This window comes from Cebidichthys violaceus, unplaced genomic scaffold (assembly GCF_023349555.1).
Source record: "Cebidichthys violaceus isolate CVI_PGR_0920_01 unplaced genomic scaffold, fCebVio1.0.p SCAF_51, whole genome shotgun sequence".
Lineage (NCBI taxonomy): Eukaryota > Metazoa > Chordata > Actinopteri > Perciformes > Stichaeidae > Cebidichthys > Cebidichthys violaceus.
This window is the reverse complement of record NW_027176717.1, coordinates 322,501-337,933: the sequence shown is the minus strand read 5'-3', so window position 1 is coordinate 337,933 and position 15,433 is coordinate 322,501. Positions and strand designations below refer to the sequence as shown.

The 15,433-nt window shown below is 41.7% G+C and overlaps 1 protein-coding gene across 8 annotated transcripts in view; it reads right to left on the bottom strand.

Annotated features, from left to right (window-relative positions):
- The window catches only part of grm8a (glutamate receptor, metabotropic 8a), a 251,267-nt gene that overhangs the window by 64,469 nt on the left and 171,365 nt on the right, over positions 1–15,433 (bottom strand). For all 8 annotated transcript variants that reach the window (XR_011105114.1, XR_011105115.1, XM_068731418.1 and 5 more), the window contains 2 exons: positions 2,430–2,565; positions 1,807–1,961 (listed from right to left, as the gene is read on the bottom strand). Coding sequence is in view for 6 of the 8 variants with exons in the window: in XM_068731418.1 (XP_068587519.1) it covers positions 1,807–1,961; positions 2,430–2,565 (291 nt within the window). In the remaining 2 variants the exon portion in view is untranslated. The remainder of the gene's footprint in view (positions 1–1,806; positions 1,962–2,429; positions 2,566–15,433) is intronic.

The window sequence follows — 15,433 nt, the reverse complement described above, 5'->3', positions numbered from 1 at the left end:
AAAGTATTCAGATCCTTCACTGCAGCAAATGTACTAATACTGATGAAACAATCCATTACGAGTAAATACCTGCATTCAAAACCTTAGTCAAGTATGTTATTATGAGCAAAATGTACTTTAAGTGCAGAAAGTAAAAGTACCCGTGCAGTAAGATGTACATTATTACTGCACGAGTAGTGCAATCTGAAAATCTCTGAAAATCTGAGTCTGTGTCACAGTGATATCCGGTCTGTCCAAAGACGAGGATTGTAACCAATTAGATGTAGAGACTGGGTCCGCCCACCTACTGTCAAAAAGAAAAACTGCGAGCGAGCGAGCAGAATAAAGTTTTGCGAGCGAGCGAAAGTCCCTCTCGTGCGAGCGAGGGAGAGGGACTTTTTCGCTCGCGCGAGAGGGAATTTTGCTCGCGGAGTGATGTAAAAGCGCTCGACAAAGTAAAATATGCGCGCGGCTGTTTGATTTCTGCGGCGCGTGGATCTCATTTGCACTCTCGGATTTTGACAGTGATTTGCCTTCATATTGTTTATTCCATACAAAAAATCTCTCCACCGACAGAAGTAAAAAGTTATTGTACGGGGTAGTTACAGGTACAAAACATAAATAAAAGGAGAGAGAATAGACAACATCTTCAATGTGCTTTTTTCTTTAGTTTGTTTTTTGTTTTGTGTGGAAGGATAGGGGTATGTATATGCAGGTGTGTACGTACATGTATGTGTGTTGGTCCCTCTATGTATGTATGTATGTATGTGTATAACTATATGTATGTATGGTAAATATATGTATGGGGTATATGTATGTAAAAGGGTAAATGTGGAAAGAAGCATTGGCATACGGATGGATCTACGTATATGAAGTTGATTAATAGTGTACTGAAACTAGTCTTTTTATTTAATTTCACTGTTCTTATATGCATACATATAAACTGACAGACAACCCTGAAAACAAAATAATGAAAAATATATTATTTTTTTTATGCCTCCGACCATGGCCGGCACAGAGCGATTATAAGAATAATGCATTAGAGATGCTTTAATATTTGGTGGATATTTGCTCATCTATCTCAATAAAAAAGAGAATTTAAAAAATGACAGAGTTGAATCAACAAAAACAAAAACTGACCATTTTAAGCTTCACAGAGGTAGAATCTATTGCATGGTTATTGTATTGCATCAGCGTTTCAGGTGTACCTAATACATTTGTACAATTGCAGTGTATGCACTCCTCATTAATCCTGCGCTGGTTCCATCTCACTCACAACTCCTCTGTCTATTCTGAAGACCCTGTAGAGCATTGCTTCATGTTGACCAGCCAAAGCTGACTTTGATTCATTTAAACTTCTACATAGGCAGTTTCTCCCTCACTTTCAGTTCATATCTTGCCCGGCTCTCTGTCCCTTCAGGAGTCAATTATCTAATAGGGAGCTCTGACAGGGAGCAGATAAGGATATCCTCCCTGGCCTAATGGCAAAAACTTGTTATCCGCTGGGATCAAGAGTCAGGGAATGTGTGTATTTCACTGTCTGTTTATGGTCTTTCCCCCTGTCCCCTTAAGTTGATCTATTAGACTTTTAACACACACACACACACACACACACACACACACACACACACACACACACACACACACACACACACACACACAACGTCAGCTTCCTTTCCTTTGTCACACCTCCAGGCGAGAGGAAAGAGTCTCAGTGCGGATTTAAAGTTTTGTTCACCCATTATATGTTGTGAGTTGCTGTACACGTTATGACATATGGTCAAGGCGTCATTGTATGCATCTCTGTTTTTCTTCATACACTCTTACCATCTACAGATGCCCGTTTGGGAAGAATTGTGATGGCTCCCTCAGCCACTCTCTCCTGGCCAATCACAGGTGAGATTTTGGACCCCCAGCTGTCTGAGCCCACCCACAGGAAGTGACCAGTCTGGTTGTTCCTTTTAGCTGCATCCAGAACCCGTCTGTTTGAGAAGAGAGCAGAAGATTTGAGGGTTTGTGAAGGTTAGAAAAGAACATCAAAATGGGTTCTGGCTGGGTCCTGTTGCCCTTTTGAAGTCCCACCAAGACAGTAAAGTGCCTCTCCTCAGTAACTGTAGCATGGTCTAATAAACAGTATCAACTAATGATGAAAACAGAAAACAAACAGGTAATAGGACAAGGACAATTCAGCTTAAAAAGCATTTTGATTATGACTTTTACTTCTGTTATTATATCAGTACTTTAACAACAATGGTCTTATAACTGTCTTGAAGGAATAGTCAGTTTCTCATTATTGCTTTCAACTCAAAGTGGCATGTGGGTATCTTTACATCATTATTATAATGAAAACACAGCAGAATATGTCACTAAACCACATGTAAAAGTGAAGGCGGCAGAAAAACAATGAGCAGTGGCAGCGAAAGGCGCTTGTTTAAGTGCACAGCACGTACCGTATGTCGTCCTCATTAGCGAACATGATGACGGCCCTGGCATTGGAGGTCTCCAGCAGGCGTCTGATGATCTTGTCAAACTCCCCTGGCCTGGGCTCCCTGGGGATCTTCAAGGACTGGGCGATACACACACCACCTGGGACAGGAAGAGACAGAGAAAGAGGGACAGAATGAACTATCAATATTTTAGTCAATAATTTGCATTTCTTCATTTTGTATTCATCTCCCTTGATTGGGCCTCTGCCCAGTTTATTAAAATGTGTTCTGAACACTTCATCTGGTGCATGCAAGTGATGTGACTTTACACTTCCAGCAGCGTCAGCACTTTGAGTAAAGCATAGGAATAACTGGAAGGTTAGTCTAACAGCAGCAGCCACCATCAAAAATTCAACTTCGGGGAATGCCAACATACCACAGTAACAAGCAATAAGACAGGCATCATCTAAAATATATGAGGATCACATATTACCATATTAAACATTCATGCAAAAACACATTACGAAACAAGAGTCTGAGGTTTTGAGCAAGATGAGGCAAGTTATGGAGGAAGTACGGAAAAACAAGGTAGAACATTGCAGTTGGGAAATAAGATACGAGAGAAGGGAGTAGGGGTGATGAAATGATGGACACAGACAAAGAAAAGTAAGTTGTAGAAAAGGTAAAAAGAGAGGATGAGGGAGAGGAGGAGAAGAATGGCCGGGGGGAAAGAATGGTCAATGGACTTGCATTTGTATTGTGCCTTACTAGTATTCCGACCATTCAAAGCGCTTAACACAACACTTTATTCACACATACTCATACACTGATGGCATCAGGACTAAACTAATTCTCATTCACACCCATTCATATGCCGATGGCACAGCAATTGGGAGCAATTTGGGGATCAGTATCTTGCCCAGGGACACTTGGACTCGAGGAGCCTGGGCCTTGAACCGCCAATCCTCCAATTGGAAGACGGACTGCTCCGAGCCGCCCCGAGAAGAGGTGAACAATTTGAGACACAGCGATAGAGGGCAGGATGGGAAGGAATGAATAGAGAAGCTAGAGAACATGCTGAAAGGTGAAGCTGAAATTATGTTGAAGGTAGGAGGTGTCGACAGCAACAGAAATAAAATGGCGAGAAACAAGGTAAAAAGATGAATGGAGCAATATTATGATAATGAATCACGGCACTGTGCTGAAATATCCGCTGCACCCAATTCACACTCCTTCATGCTCTATTGTGGAGGATGACAAGAATGGCAGTCACAGCAGTACTAGTTATTTCACTGACAATACGTGATAATGAGGGAGGTATTTGTTGACCTTGTTCTTTCTTCCTCTTTCTCTGCCTTTTTCACACACTCACTAACAAAAAGAGTGTGTAATAGGAGGGGGGAAATGTAAGGTTTTTGAATGACTCTCACTCTCTCTGCTCACACATACACACACACACACACACACACACACACACACACACACTCACAGAATCCAACATACCATCTTTGCACTAATCCAGACTCCATATTTAAGCTCTGTTCTGTTAATTAGCTCTGCTTCCTTACATCATTAGCTCAGCTCCCGGTGTAAAGGTGTGCGTGTAAGGATGATGTTCCCGTTAAACACTACATTTGCATTATCATTGTGCACAATAAGACCGAGCATGTCCGGTTTTTTCCGTGTATGTGTTCATCGTTTGTCCTTGTGCGTTTGTGAGAGTGTGTGGGAGGGAGAGTGAGTGATGTCCCCTCTCCTCCCTGCCTGTTCTAGCCCATTTATTGAACATCTGTACAGTCTGTTGCTTTCACTATATTACTCCCCTTAATCACACACACACATATGCATTCTTACCCATGCAGACGCACGCACACCAGTGTGCATGAGTGACAGAACAAATACTCATTAGCCCCAGATTAAAAGCCTCTCTGGGATAATAACAACAGTGACAAAATCTGCACAGGCAACCCCATCTACCCTTCAAGCTATACAAACTTGGGAGGTTCAAGGATAATCACCAACTTGATTTACACTTTTGTGTACGTGCACACTTATAGCACATTATGAGGAAACAAGGCACACTGCTGATGTTTGCATTCTCTCCACCATTGTCCTTGGACCAGTATAAAAGTGATTAAATATTTCTTTGTTTTATAACCTCCTTCCCATCATCAATAACTGTCCCCAAGGAGAACAGACTTCCTAGATGAAGACGATATCAAATTATATTGGTGCGTTAACGTTCACGCATACTCACAAACACACCTAACTGTCAGTTGTGCAGCCAAATTTATTGCGAACCTCAAAAAACAACAACACTTCTCCTCTTTGATGGTGCCAAAAAAGCAGCTCATTAAAAGCGAGCGTCAGTTATTAGTGCGGACCTTCGCCACTCCGTTGAAAGGAAAGCTGTGAGGTTGGGTCAGCAAAGACATCTACGTCTTTCTCACTGAACATCTCGTTGAAAGCAGAAGTTGTTAAATAAAAAGGAGGGTTTGCAAGAGAGAGATTAAAAACATCAAAACCCTTGCACATCACAACACTCCAGACAGAGGATTTGCTTCCCACTGCAAACTAGAAATGGATCGACAAAGAGTGATGGATGACAAAAGTCTAGCTATCATGCATCTCAGATACCTGACGCGTTGTGAAAGCTTTCTGTAAGCCAAATTAAATGACAATGCTGCTGCCGGTTCATTTCCCAGGGCAGAAACAGTGGCTGATGACATCAGATACTCATTATTATGTGAATAGACTGAACAGTAAACACACGATTTGGCAGCCAAAATGTCAGTATTGTCGTTTTCTGAAAACATTTAAATACGATTTAGAGAGTTGAGTGGGCAAAGCGGTCCCGACCCTCCAAGAAGGCAATCATCTTTGTAAGATCTGGAGAGCTGCCATAGCAAAAAGAACATATGCAGGCATCCTGACCTCGGCAAAGGACTGGCATCCGTTGGTGGACTACGAACGACAGCTGAAGTTTCCCAGCCATACTGCATCCACCACCCTGCAACCAGACATCGTCCTTGAGTCCACTAAGCAAACGGTGCTGCTGGAGCTGACCCATGCGAAGATCGCTTGGAAAAGGCCTTTGAAAGGAAGCTCTCCAAGTACATGGGACAGGTCAGCGAATGTTAGTAGGCTGGATGGAAAGCAAGGTGCCTCCCAGCAGAAGTTGGATGTAGGAGATTTGCAGCCCATTCTTTGGCCAGAGCCTACAGCAGTTTGGGCACTGAGGGAGAGCGGAAGAGGAGAGCCATCCGCAGTACCGCTGAAGCAGCAGAGAGGACCTCAAGATGGTTGTGGCTGAAAAGAGGAGAGCCATGGAGTCAAGAGTAGCTAGCCATCTGGACACAAGCTGGGTTCTGATCGGCCTCGGTTGGGTCACCTGGAGGAGGTTGTATGATGTTGGAAGACTCAAAAAAGCTGATAATTCCAAGGACATCACTGAAGATGTGTCCAGAGGCATCAGTAGATGTATTTTCACAAGAGAAATGACGAGTGAAAAGCTGTTGAATGATTTTTAAACGGTCAACAACCGCATCGTTTGTTCTGGACAAAACTGTTTCGCTTCTCCCCGACCAACAAAAACACAATCCTGAGGCTCATAATTTGGCTGACTGTGTAAAAACTGGATAATTGTTTAGAGATATGTCACACGCCAGGCATACTAATGGGAGACTGGTTAGACATTTTCTTTATTTACTTCAAAAGTAAAACAACTCAGCTGTATTGGATCACAGTAATAGCCAGTTTATTATGTAGTTCAGCAACTGCTGCACAATAATCTACAATGGGCTAATTGAATTATGGGCGCTATATCTGCTGAGCTACACCGAGCTCTCACTTTATCTCTAATAACCTGATTATTGAGGCTTTGATGTGGGATGTGATGTGTCTGTTTCTGTGTGTGTGTGTGTGTGTGTGTGTGTGTGAGTGTGGGCATTTGCAACTGCCTGCCCCCACTATAGCTGTTAAAAAAAATATGCAGGTTGCAAGTTGTGATGATAAATTCAATGTTAAGTGAATCTACCGCTTCTCCAAATTAAACCCTTATAGTCTGTAATTAACTCCATTCTGTTTAGAGATTAAATTCAATCTGTTTGAGGACTGGAAACACCGCTGTCTCAATGTTTAATTAACAATCTGCTTCCCTTGCATACTCTCCTCTCTCTACATCATTGCATCTATTAACCAAAAGAGACATGGATTGGGAGTACTACTGTGTAGTATCTTGTTCCATTCATTTTCTTCTCACCTTCAGTTTGCCAAACTTTTCAGGGAGCAGAGTGGCTCTCAACATGGTGCCGACGGCTCGCAGCTAACGGTGCTAATAGCAATCGCGCTGCAAAAAACAACAATAGTGCCGACAGTGTTCACCTGGGGGGGGGGTGAACTTCTGCGACGACGCCGTCTCAGCTGTAACTGCCGTATGAGGGCAGTGCAGAGCGGCGGCCATGAGCTTGCCAGTGGGGCATGCTCACATGCACTAACAAGCATTAACGGGCAAACACGGCTATGCAGCAATGCACAGAGAAGCTTAGATGACAACACACACGGAGGGAGAGCGACTTCGTTCTCTGCTCAGGTAGACATTACTCCACTATATCTTTACAGGGCAAATAGCTGTTTGCTGCTATATTAACGCTCTGAGTATCGCACAGAGACCCTTTAAATGATGTGAGAGAAGTTAGAATGCTCTATTTAATTGGAATTCTATTTTACAATACATCTATTATAGGAGTGTATAATGAATGACATCACACTCTCCGTCTCAAAATGAGGAACCAAAACTGGGAGAAAGAAAGATGCATTAATAAAAAGAAAATGCGTAACTGGGGATTTCTCAGAAACTTGGAGAACTACAGTTACATGTATGGAACAACTGGGTGAACTGTACCTCAATCCTGGACCATATGGAGCTGCTACAGACAACTGACTATTGGTAGTTGTAATCACCTTGCGTAATCACCTTCTGCTTAACGGTAAACCCATACGTCTTCTGTTTCACCCTGCAACTCATTCATCTTTGTTTTTGCATCACTCCATTCAGTACCCCAAACACATACTTATACACTCCACGCTGCATCCTTGAATCCTGTAATGTAGTTATACCGGCTTGGACACATGCAGACACGATGTGGTTCCCTGCTAAGCAGGATGAGTAATGAGAGCAACTTTAAAGCTATAGCTGCCACTTGCAATGGAGTGTGTGTGTGTTCACACGCCTGTGTGCATATGTCTGCGTTAGATGTGAGCATTGTATCAAATGAACGGAAGGTAGTGAAATCAAGGTCCCTGCCTTTAATGATTATTCCATTTAGATTAAGCTTTGTCAGCCACCACACTGTCTTTCTTTGATATATGTCTCTGCAACTCTGAGACAGACATAAACACACCTTGTCATACAAGCTCAACATCCAATATGCTTTGACCAATACAGCTCTGTGTGCCCAACAAATCCACAACGCCCACTTCATTCATCCCCATAGAAACACCTTCTGGCGAACTGTTACAACTGGAGATTTCTCACATAAACAGACAGCAAACACATGCACGACACCGATTTTGACACTTTCTTTTCTCTCCAAACCTCATTAGCACTGCTTAAAAATTAAAAGTTGCGCTCTGCCTTTCTATATACTTTGTTCACGGCTTGGAGCACTGCAGCACGGCTCTTTGAAGTCACTGATTTATGTGTGTATGTGAATGCGTGTGTGGCTTCTCACACATGCGTGTGTGAATTTGTCTACGCTCACCGATGAGCGTTTGCTTTTGCATCCATTTGTGTGCACTCCAGTAAATATGTGCACAACACAGTTGCTGGCTGTTTTTTTTTTTCCTTCTCCTTCGTTTGGATGATGTGGTGCGGTAAATATTGTGTTCTGCAGTTTTTCGCTTCGAAGTGGAACCTCTCCTCAGGCTTGCTAATGAATCATTGACAACACCCACGGAAATGCTGTCCCAGGATATGTACATCCTCCCATTAAAATATGCCTTAAAGGACAGGCCTGAGAGCCTCAAATGGACTTGGAAATTTAAGATGGTCCTAACCCGAACCCAAAAAGATGCTGCTCAGACCTTAACAAAGCCTGAGGTGGAAAAGCGTTTGTGAGCCCATAATGGGCTGAAGCTTGAAAATGATTATAATCTGCTGATAATGAAACACTGATTTGGGAGAGGGAAAACGGGCAAAGTCGGTTCAGTTTACAGAAATTGAAATGCACTTTTGGTAAATGTTTGTTCGATTAGCGTGGTGTGAATGCACACTGAGAAAATTATGAGCGATGCCTCCACAGCACTGTGGGTTATCAGAGTATAAATTGAGGCGGCAGTTTGCATCAGCAAGTGGGTATTGGATATTTGCAATGATCTACTGTGCACATAATAAAATGTTTCAAGTGGTGCTCAGACATAATACAATAATTTGTGGTATCTATCTAAAAAGCTAATTCAAACTGTTGCCTCAGTATATTTAGTAGAATTTATTAATAGAGCCACTGGAGTTACCCGTCAGTCTGCATCTACTTTGTGTGGTTAATATAAATGTAGACACTGCAGAAATCCTCCTCTCCTGGATTCTGCATTAAGACTGCAGTGGAACCAACAGTACATGTTCATCTTAGTCGAAGACGGGAATATCAATAAGTTCAACTTTGTCACAGGCCACCGTTAATAGCAATACCATGAAGCTTATGGATGCCACCTCACACTTTTGTCATCAACTTTTTTGTTTTATTCAAAATGTTCCCAATTGGAGAACACTTCACTTTAAATCCCTCTATATAAATGTATACGCATATCAAGCTCAACCTCATGGAGAGTGTTTGGCTGGAAGAGCCTTAGTCTAGCCTTTATCACACCTGCTCAGAAGTCTCACCACTAAGACTCCTGCTGCTATTGCTGCTGCTGCTGCTGGAGGAATTGTGGCTCCCAGGAAGACGATCATGTACTTTTTGACGTATGATTCATACAGAATTAGAAACTATATTTGGGAAAAACACACAAACTCCTGTTTTGGGCTTACAGATTAAACATCCATGAATATTAAAACAAAATACTTATTTGGAATATTGATTGTAGCTGCTAGAAAAAGCAATTGCAAAGAAATGGATTAAGCTAGACACCTTATCAATAGAAGACGTATAATATGATTTGTGAGATCTTTATTTTTGCCCGAAATGCCCTTCTTACGTTTAAATTTGTTTTATTTATTTTTTCTTTGTCTCATATAAAACACCCAATGTTCTACTTTTGTGTTCTATAATTGCATTGCAAAAACTGAAGAGATGGATCCTTCTGTAAAAGTAAAAACTAAAGACGACTGTGTGTACTGCTGCTGTAATGGGACCCTAAATAAAGGAAGATTGTAATAAAAACTAGAAAATTTCACAAGAAATTTTGACAGTGTGGCTTCTACTGCCCGAAGACGTCGCAATATATATATATATATATATATATATATATATATATATATAAATACCGACGTTACCGGTAGTATCGTTGAGGTTCGATTGAGATAATGCTTCTCTCTTTTCTGCATTTTAGATTCATACTCTTGAAAAAGTTAAACCAAGTTAAAGCTGACGCTTTTATTTTGAAAACTTACCCGATGCTCTATCCCTTATCGGTGTCTGACTTCCTGCCTGGGTCGATCTGCTCTGTGTTAATTGACGCGATAAACCCGAGCCTTGGGCTCTCGCACGCCCCCTTCATTGAGGCAGAGTAGTGTTTGCCTCCCCTTAATGTCAGATCAGCAAGACTAAATATGTTCTACACAGACGTGAAATACAGTACCTATTATATGGAAAGAAAGGACATATAATGAAAGTGTCTACAAATATTACAGTGTGTGCAGGAATGAGACAGCAAAAGGCACGCGCTCAACCCAGTTTGTGAGGGATTCACAGTCTGAGGTGAGGAACAGCTCGTCACTGCCTCATCTCACTGTCTCCTCTTTGTTTGAACAGGACATGCGCTAATTCAGAGATTTTGATTATAAAAATGTTTGGAATAATACAGAAATTACATTTATAGCTCAGATCAGTAGAGAAATATTAATATTTATTTTATTTTAGCATTATTTGTTTTTTACATTTCATCATCACACCCTGACCGCACATCCCTGCGTAGAGATCTGGGTGAACACAGACGGCTACAGTTTGTACTTCCTGAAAAACAACAGGACGTCAGTGATGACAGGAGGAACATCGCGCCAAACGCGCTGCCCCAAACGCGCCGCCCCAAACGCGTCGTTTGTTAAAAAAAACGTATTTGTGAATCCGGCCAGGCAGGGGAGTCTCAAAAAACCCACCAACAAATGTGAAGAGATCCACAAACAAATAGAAAACATCCACACACAAATACATACAAATGCAGAAATATATTTGTTCTGCGTGCATTTGTGAGTCACATTTATTTGTAAATCCTTCTGTGTAGAGACAGACAGACAGACAGAGAGAGAGAGAGCGCGTGCGTGCGTGTCACTGGTTGCCATGGTGACGACGCAGGGCCTGGAGAGAATGTGAGTCTGTTTGTTTATAAACATCAGTAATTAGCTGAATTAAGAACACCTGTGAGCCTGGCAGACTTTTCATGAGAAAACACTGGAAAACACCTGTCAAACAAATGCACTTTATACCAAAACCATGAGTCCAATCAATAAAATAAGTGCACCGTGAGAGAGATAAGACTCTGCCGAACGCCCTGGTGTGTTTTCTATGTTTGTAGTTTTATAAATGTGAGCGCCAGCGCAAGTTACAAAACTGGTACTGTCTGCTTTCTTTGACAAATTTATTTTCTGATTTAACATGGGGTCTAATGGAGCAGTCGGTTGGAGTTCATGTCGCTCCACAGCTGTTTAAGCCAAATGTGTAAGTCCGTTGGATTCCATAGACACTTTGTTGCGACCAGCACAACATTTCCAAGCTTTTTGGCAAAAAATGGTGTATAAAGAGTAAAAATTGTGGGAATGGGAGCAATTTGTTTGGAAAAATCACAGAACATTTTCCTGCTCTGCTTCACTCTGACCGTGATGTCATCACTCTAGCACTTAACGAGCTGCGCAATACACACCCATTATAAAATCTGAAACAGACCCAAAGTTTTGCTGAAACTAAATCGGTGACTTCATGAAAACTATGCTAGCTAGCAAAATGTCCATTTGGCTCAATAACGTCCATCAGTTTGTCTACGTTTTAAACTTTGAATCATGTTTTTACGTTAAAGTATGGCTGGTCAATATGGGTCCAAAGTTAAGTGTTTTTTTTGCTTTCTTCACGCAGAAATCCCATTCAAGTCAATGGGCAGATTTTTCATCGTAGATCGCGATTTTCGGGGAAACCGCTGGACGAATTTCTTATAAAAGTCATAGCTCACGATTCCCGATCAAGCCGCACGTGTTGAATTACTTTTTGAGCAGGTGTTGGCAATGCTGTGGGACTAGTTTCGCGGCAAACTCTGATGTGGAAGATGGAGAATAAGAACTAGAAAATTTCGCAAGAAATTTTGACAGTGTGGCTTCTACTGCCCGAAGACGTCGCAATATATACACACATGCTGATGTTACCGGTAGTATCGTTGAGGTTCGATTGAGATAATGCTTCTCTCTTTTCTGCATTTTAGATTCATACTCTTGAAAAAGTTAAACCAAGTTAAAGCTGACGCTTTTATTTTGAAAACTTACCGGATGCTCTATCCCTTATCGGTGTCTGACTTCCTGCCTGGGTCGATCTGCTCTGTGTTAATTGACGCGATAAACCTGAGCCTTGGGCTCTCGCACGCCCCCTTCATTGAGGCAGAGTAGTGTTTGCCTCCCCTTAATGTCAGATCAGCAACACTAAATATGTTCTACACAGACTTGAAATACAGTACCTATTATATGGAAAGAAAGGACATATAATAAAAGTGTCTACAAATATTACAGTGTGTGCAGGAATGAGACAGCAAAAGGCACGCGCTCAACCCAGTTAGTGAGGGATTCACAGTCTGAGGTGAGGAACAGCTGGTCACTGCCTCACCTCACTGTCTCCTCTTTGTTTGAACAGGACATGCGCTAATTCAGAGATTTTGATTATAAAAATGTTTGGAATAATACAGAAATTACATTTATAGCGCATATCAGTAGAGACATATTAATATGTATTTTATTTTAGCATTATTTGTTTTTTACATTTCATCATCACACCCTGACCGCACGTCCCTGCGTAGAGCTCTGGGTGAACACAGACGGCTACAGTTTGTACTTCCTGATTCAACAACAACAGGACGTCAGTGATGACAGGAAGAACATCGCGCCAACCGCGTCACTTCAAACGCGTCGCTCCAAACGCATCGCCCCAAACACGTCGCCCCAAACGCGTCGCCTCAAACGTGTCGCTCCAAACGCCTCAAATGCGTCGCTCCAAACGCCTCAAACGCGACGCCCCAAACGCGTCGCTCCAAACGCCTCAAACGCGTCGCCTCAAACGCGTTGCTCTGCCGAACGCCCTGGTATGTTTTTTATGTTCATAGTGTTATAAATGTGAGCGCCAGCGCAAGTTACAAAACTGGTACCGTCTGCTTTCTTTGACAAATTTCTTTTCTGATTTAACATGGGGTCTAATGGAGTAGTTGGTTGGAATTCATGTCGCTCCACGGCTGTTTGAGCCAAATGTGTAAGTCCGTTGGATTCCATAGACACTTTGTTGCGACCAGCACAAGATTTCCAAGCTTTTTGGCCAAAAATGGTGTATAAAGAGTAAAAATTGTGGGAATGGGAGCAATTTGTTTGGAAAAATCACAGAACTTTTTCCTGCTCTGCTCCACTCTGACCGTGATGTCATCACTCTAGCACTTAACGAGCTGCGCAATACACACCCATTATAAAATCTGAAACGGACCCAAAGTTTTGCTGAAACTAAATCGGTGGCTTCATGAAAACTATGCTAGCTAGCAAAATGTCCATTTGGCTCAATAACGTCCATCAATTTGTCTACGTTTTAAACTTTGAATCGTGTTTCTACGTTAAAGTATGGCTGGTCAATATGGGTCCAAAGTTAAGTGGTTTTTTTTTTTCTTCACGCCAAAATCCCATTCAAGTCAATGGGCCGATTTTTCATCGTAGATCGCGATTTTCGGGGAAACCGCTGGACGAATTTCTTATAAAAGTCATAGCTCACGATTCCCGATCAAGCCGCACGTGTTGAATTACTTTTTGAGCAGTTGTTGGCAACGCTGTGGGACTAGTTTCGCGGCAAACTCTGATGTGGAAGATGGAGAATAAGAATAACTAGAAAATGCATTTCCTGCTGAAAATGCGTTGGAATGCTGAAAGCTGAAATTAATTGCAAAAACATTGCTGAAAATACAGAAATGAGAGACTACCGGTCTGAAAAATGTTGAAGCTCGAAAGCATTTAAACTGCACTGCTGAAAACCCTTCTAGTTGAAACGTCTAACTATGGTGTCTGTAGCTGAAAGTATGAGAAAGAAGGCTTTGAAAGTTGAAGAAGTTTAACAAGATTTGAAGATTTTCTCCATAGATATCCCATTCAAAACAAATTGCAAAAAGCTTAATAATTCAAAAAGTTTAAAGATTACAAATATGAAAAATATCACCCCTCTCCTGAAAAAGCTGAATATTTTTTATATTTAAACAGCTTCTGTGGCTTAAAAAATGTCAGCAGTAGTGATATTTGTAGTAGTAGAAGTTGTAGTTGTAGTAGAAGTATTATTAGTAGTAGAAGTATTAATAATTAGAAGAAGCAGTATAAGTAGTAGTATCAGTAGTCGTAGTAATAGCTGTAGTAGTGGTCGTAGTATTTAATATAACAGTAGTAGTAGTAGACGAAGTAGTAATAGTAATGGCAGTATTTGAAGTGATAGCAGTAGTATTAGTACTACTAGCAATCGTACTAATAGCTGTAGTAGTATTGGTACTGGTAGTAGCATGAATAGCAGCAGTAGTGGTAGCAGAGAGAGAGCCAGAGGGAGAGAGGGAGAGACAGAAAGAAAGACAGAGAAACACAGAATGACAGGAAGACAGAGATAGAGAGACTGAATGAATGAGTGTGAGAGAGTGAGAAAGGCAGACAGACAGTTATTTGTACTGAGTGAGTGAGTGAGACAGGCAGACAAACAGTTACAGTTGTGGTCAAAAGTTTACATACACTTGTAAAGAACATAATGTCATGCTCCCTTGAGTTTCCAGTTATTTCTACAACTCTGATTTTTCTCTGATAGAGTGATTGGAACAGATACTTCTTTGTCACAAAAAACATTCATGAAGTTTGGTTCTTTCATGACTTTATTATGGGTTAACAGAAAAAGTGATCAAATCTGCTGGGTCAAAAATATACATACAGCAGTGCTAATATTTGGTTACATGTCCCTTGGCCATTTTCACTTCAATTAGGCGCTTTTGGTAGCCATCCACAAGTTTCTGGCAAGCTTCTCGTTGAATCTTTGACCACTCCTCTTGACAGAATTGGTGCGGTTCAGTTAAATTTGATGGCTTTCTGACATGGACTTGTTTCTTCAGCATTGTCCACATGTTCTCAATGGGATTTAAGTCAGGACTTTGGGAAGGCCATTCTAAAACCCTAATTCTAGCCTGATTTAGCCATTCCATTACCACTTTTGATGTGTGTTTGGGGTCATTGTCCTGTTGGAACACCCAACTGCGCCCAAGACCCAACCTTTGGGCTGATGATTTTAGGTTATCTTGAAGAATTTGAAGGTAATCCTCCTTCTCCATTATCCCATTTACTCTCTGTAAAGCACCAGTTCCATTGGCAGCAAAACAGCCCCACAGCATAATACTACCACCACCGTGCTTGACGGTAGGCATGGTGTTCTTGGGGTTAAAGGTCTCACCTTTTCTCCTCCAAACATATTGCTGGGCATTGTGGCCAAACAGCTTGATTTTTGTTTCGTCTGACCACAGAACTTTCCTCCAGAAGGTCTTATCTTTGTCCATGTGATCAGCAGCAAACTTCAGTCGAGCCTTAAGGTGCCGCTTTTGGAGCAAGGGCTTCCTTCTTGCAC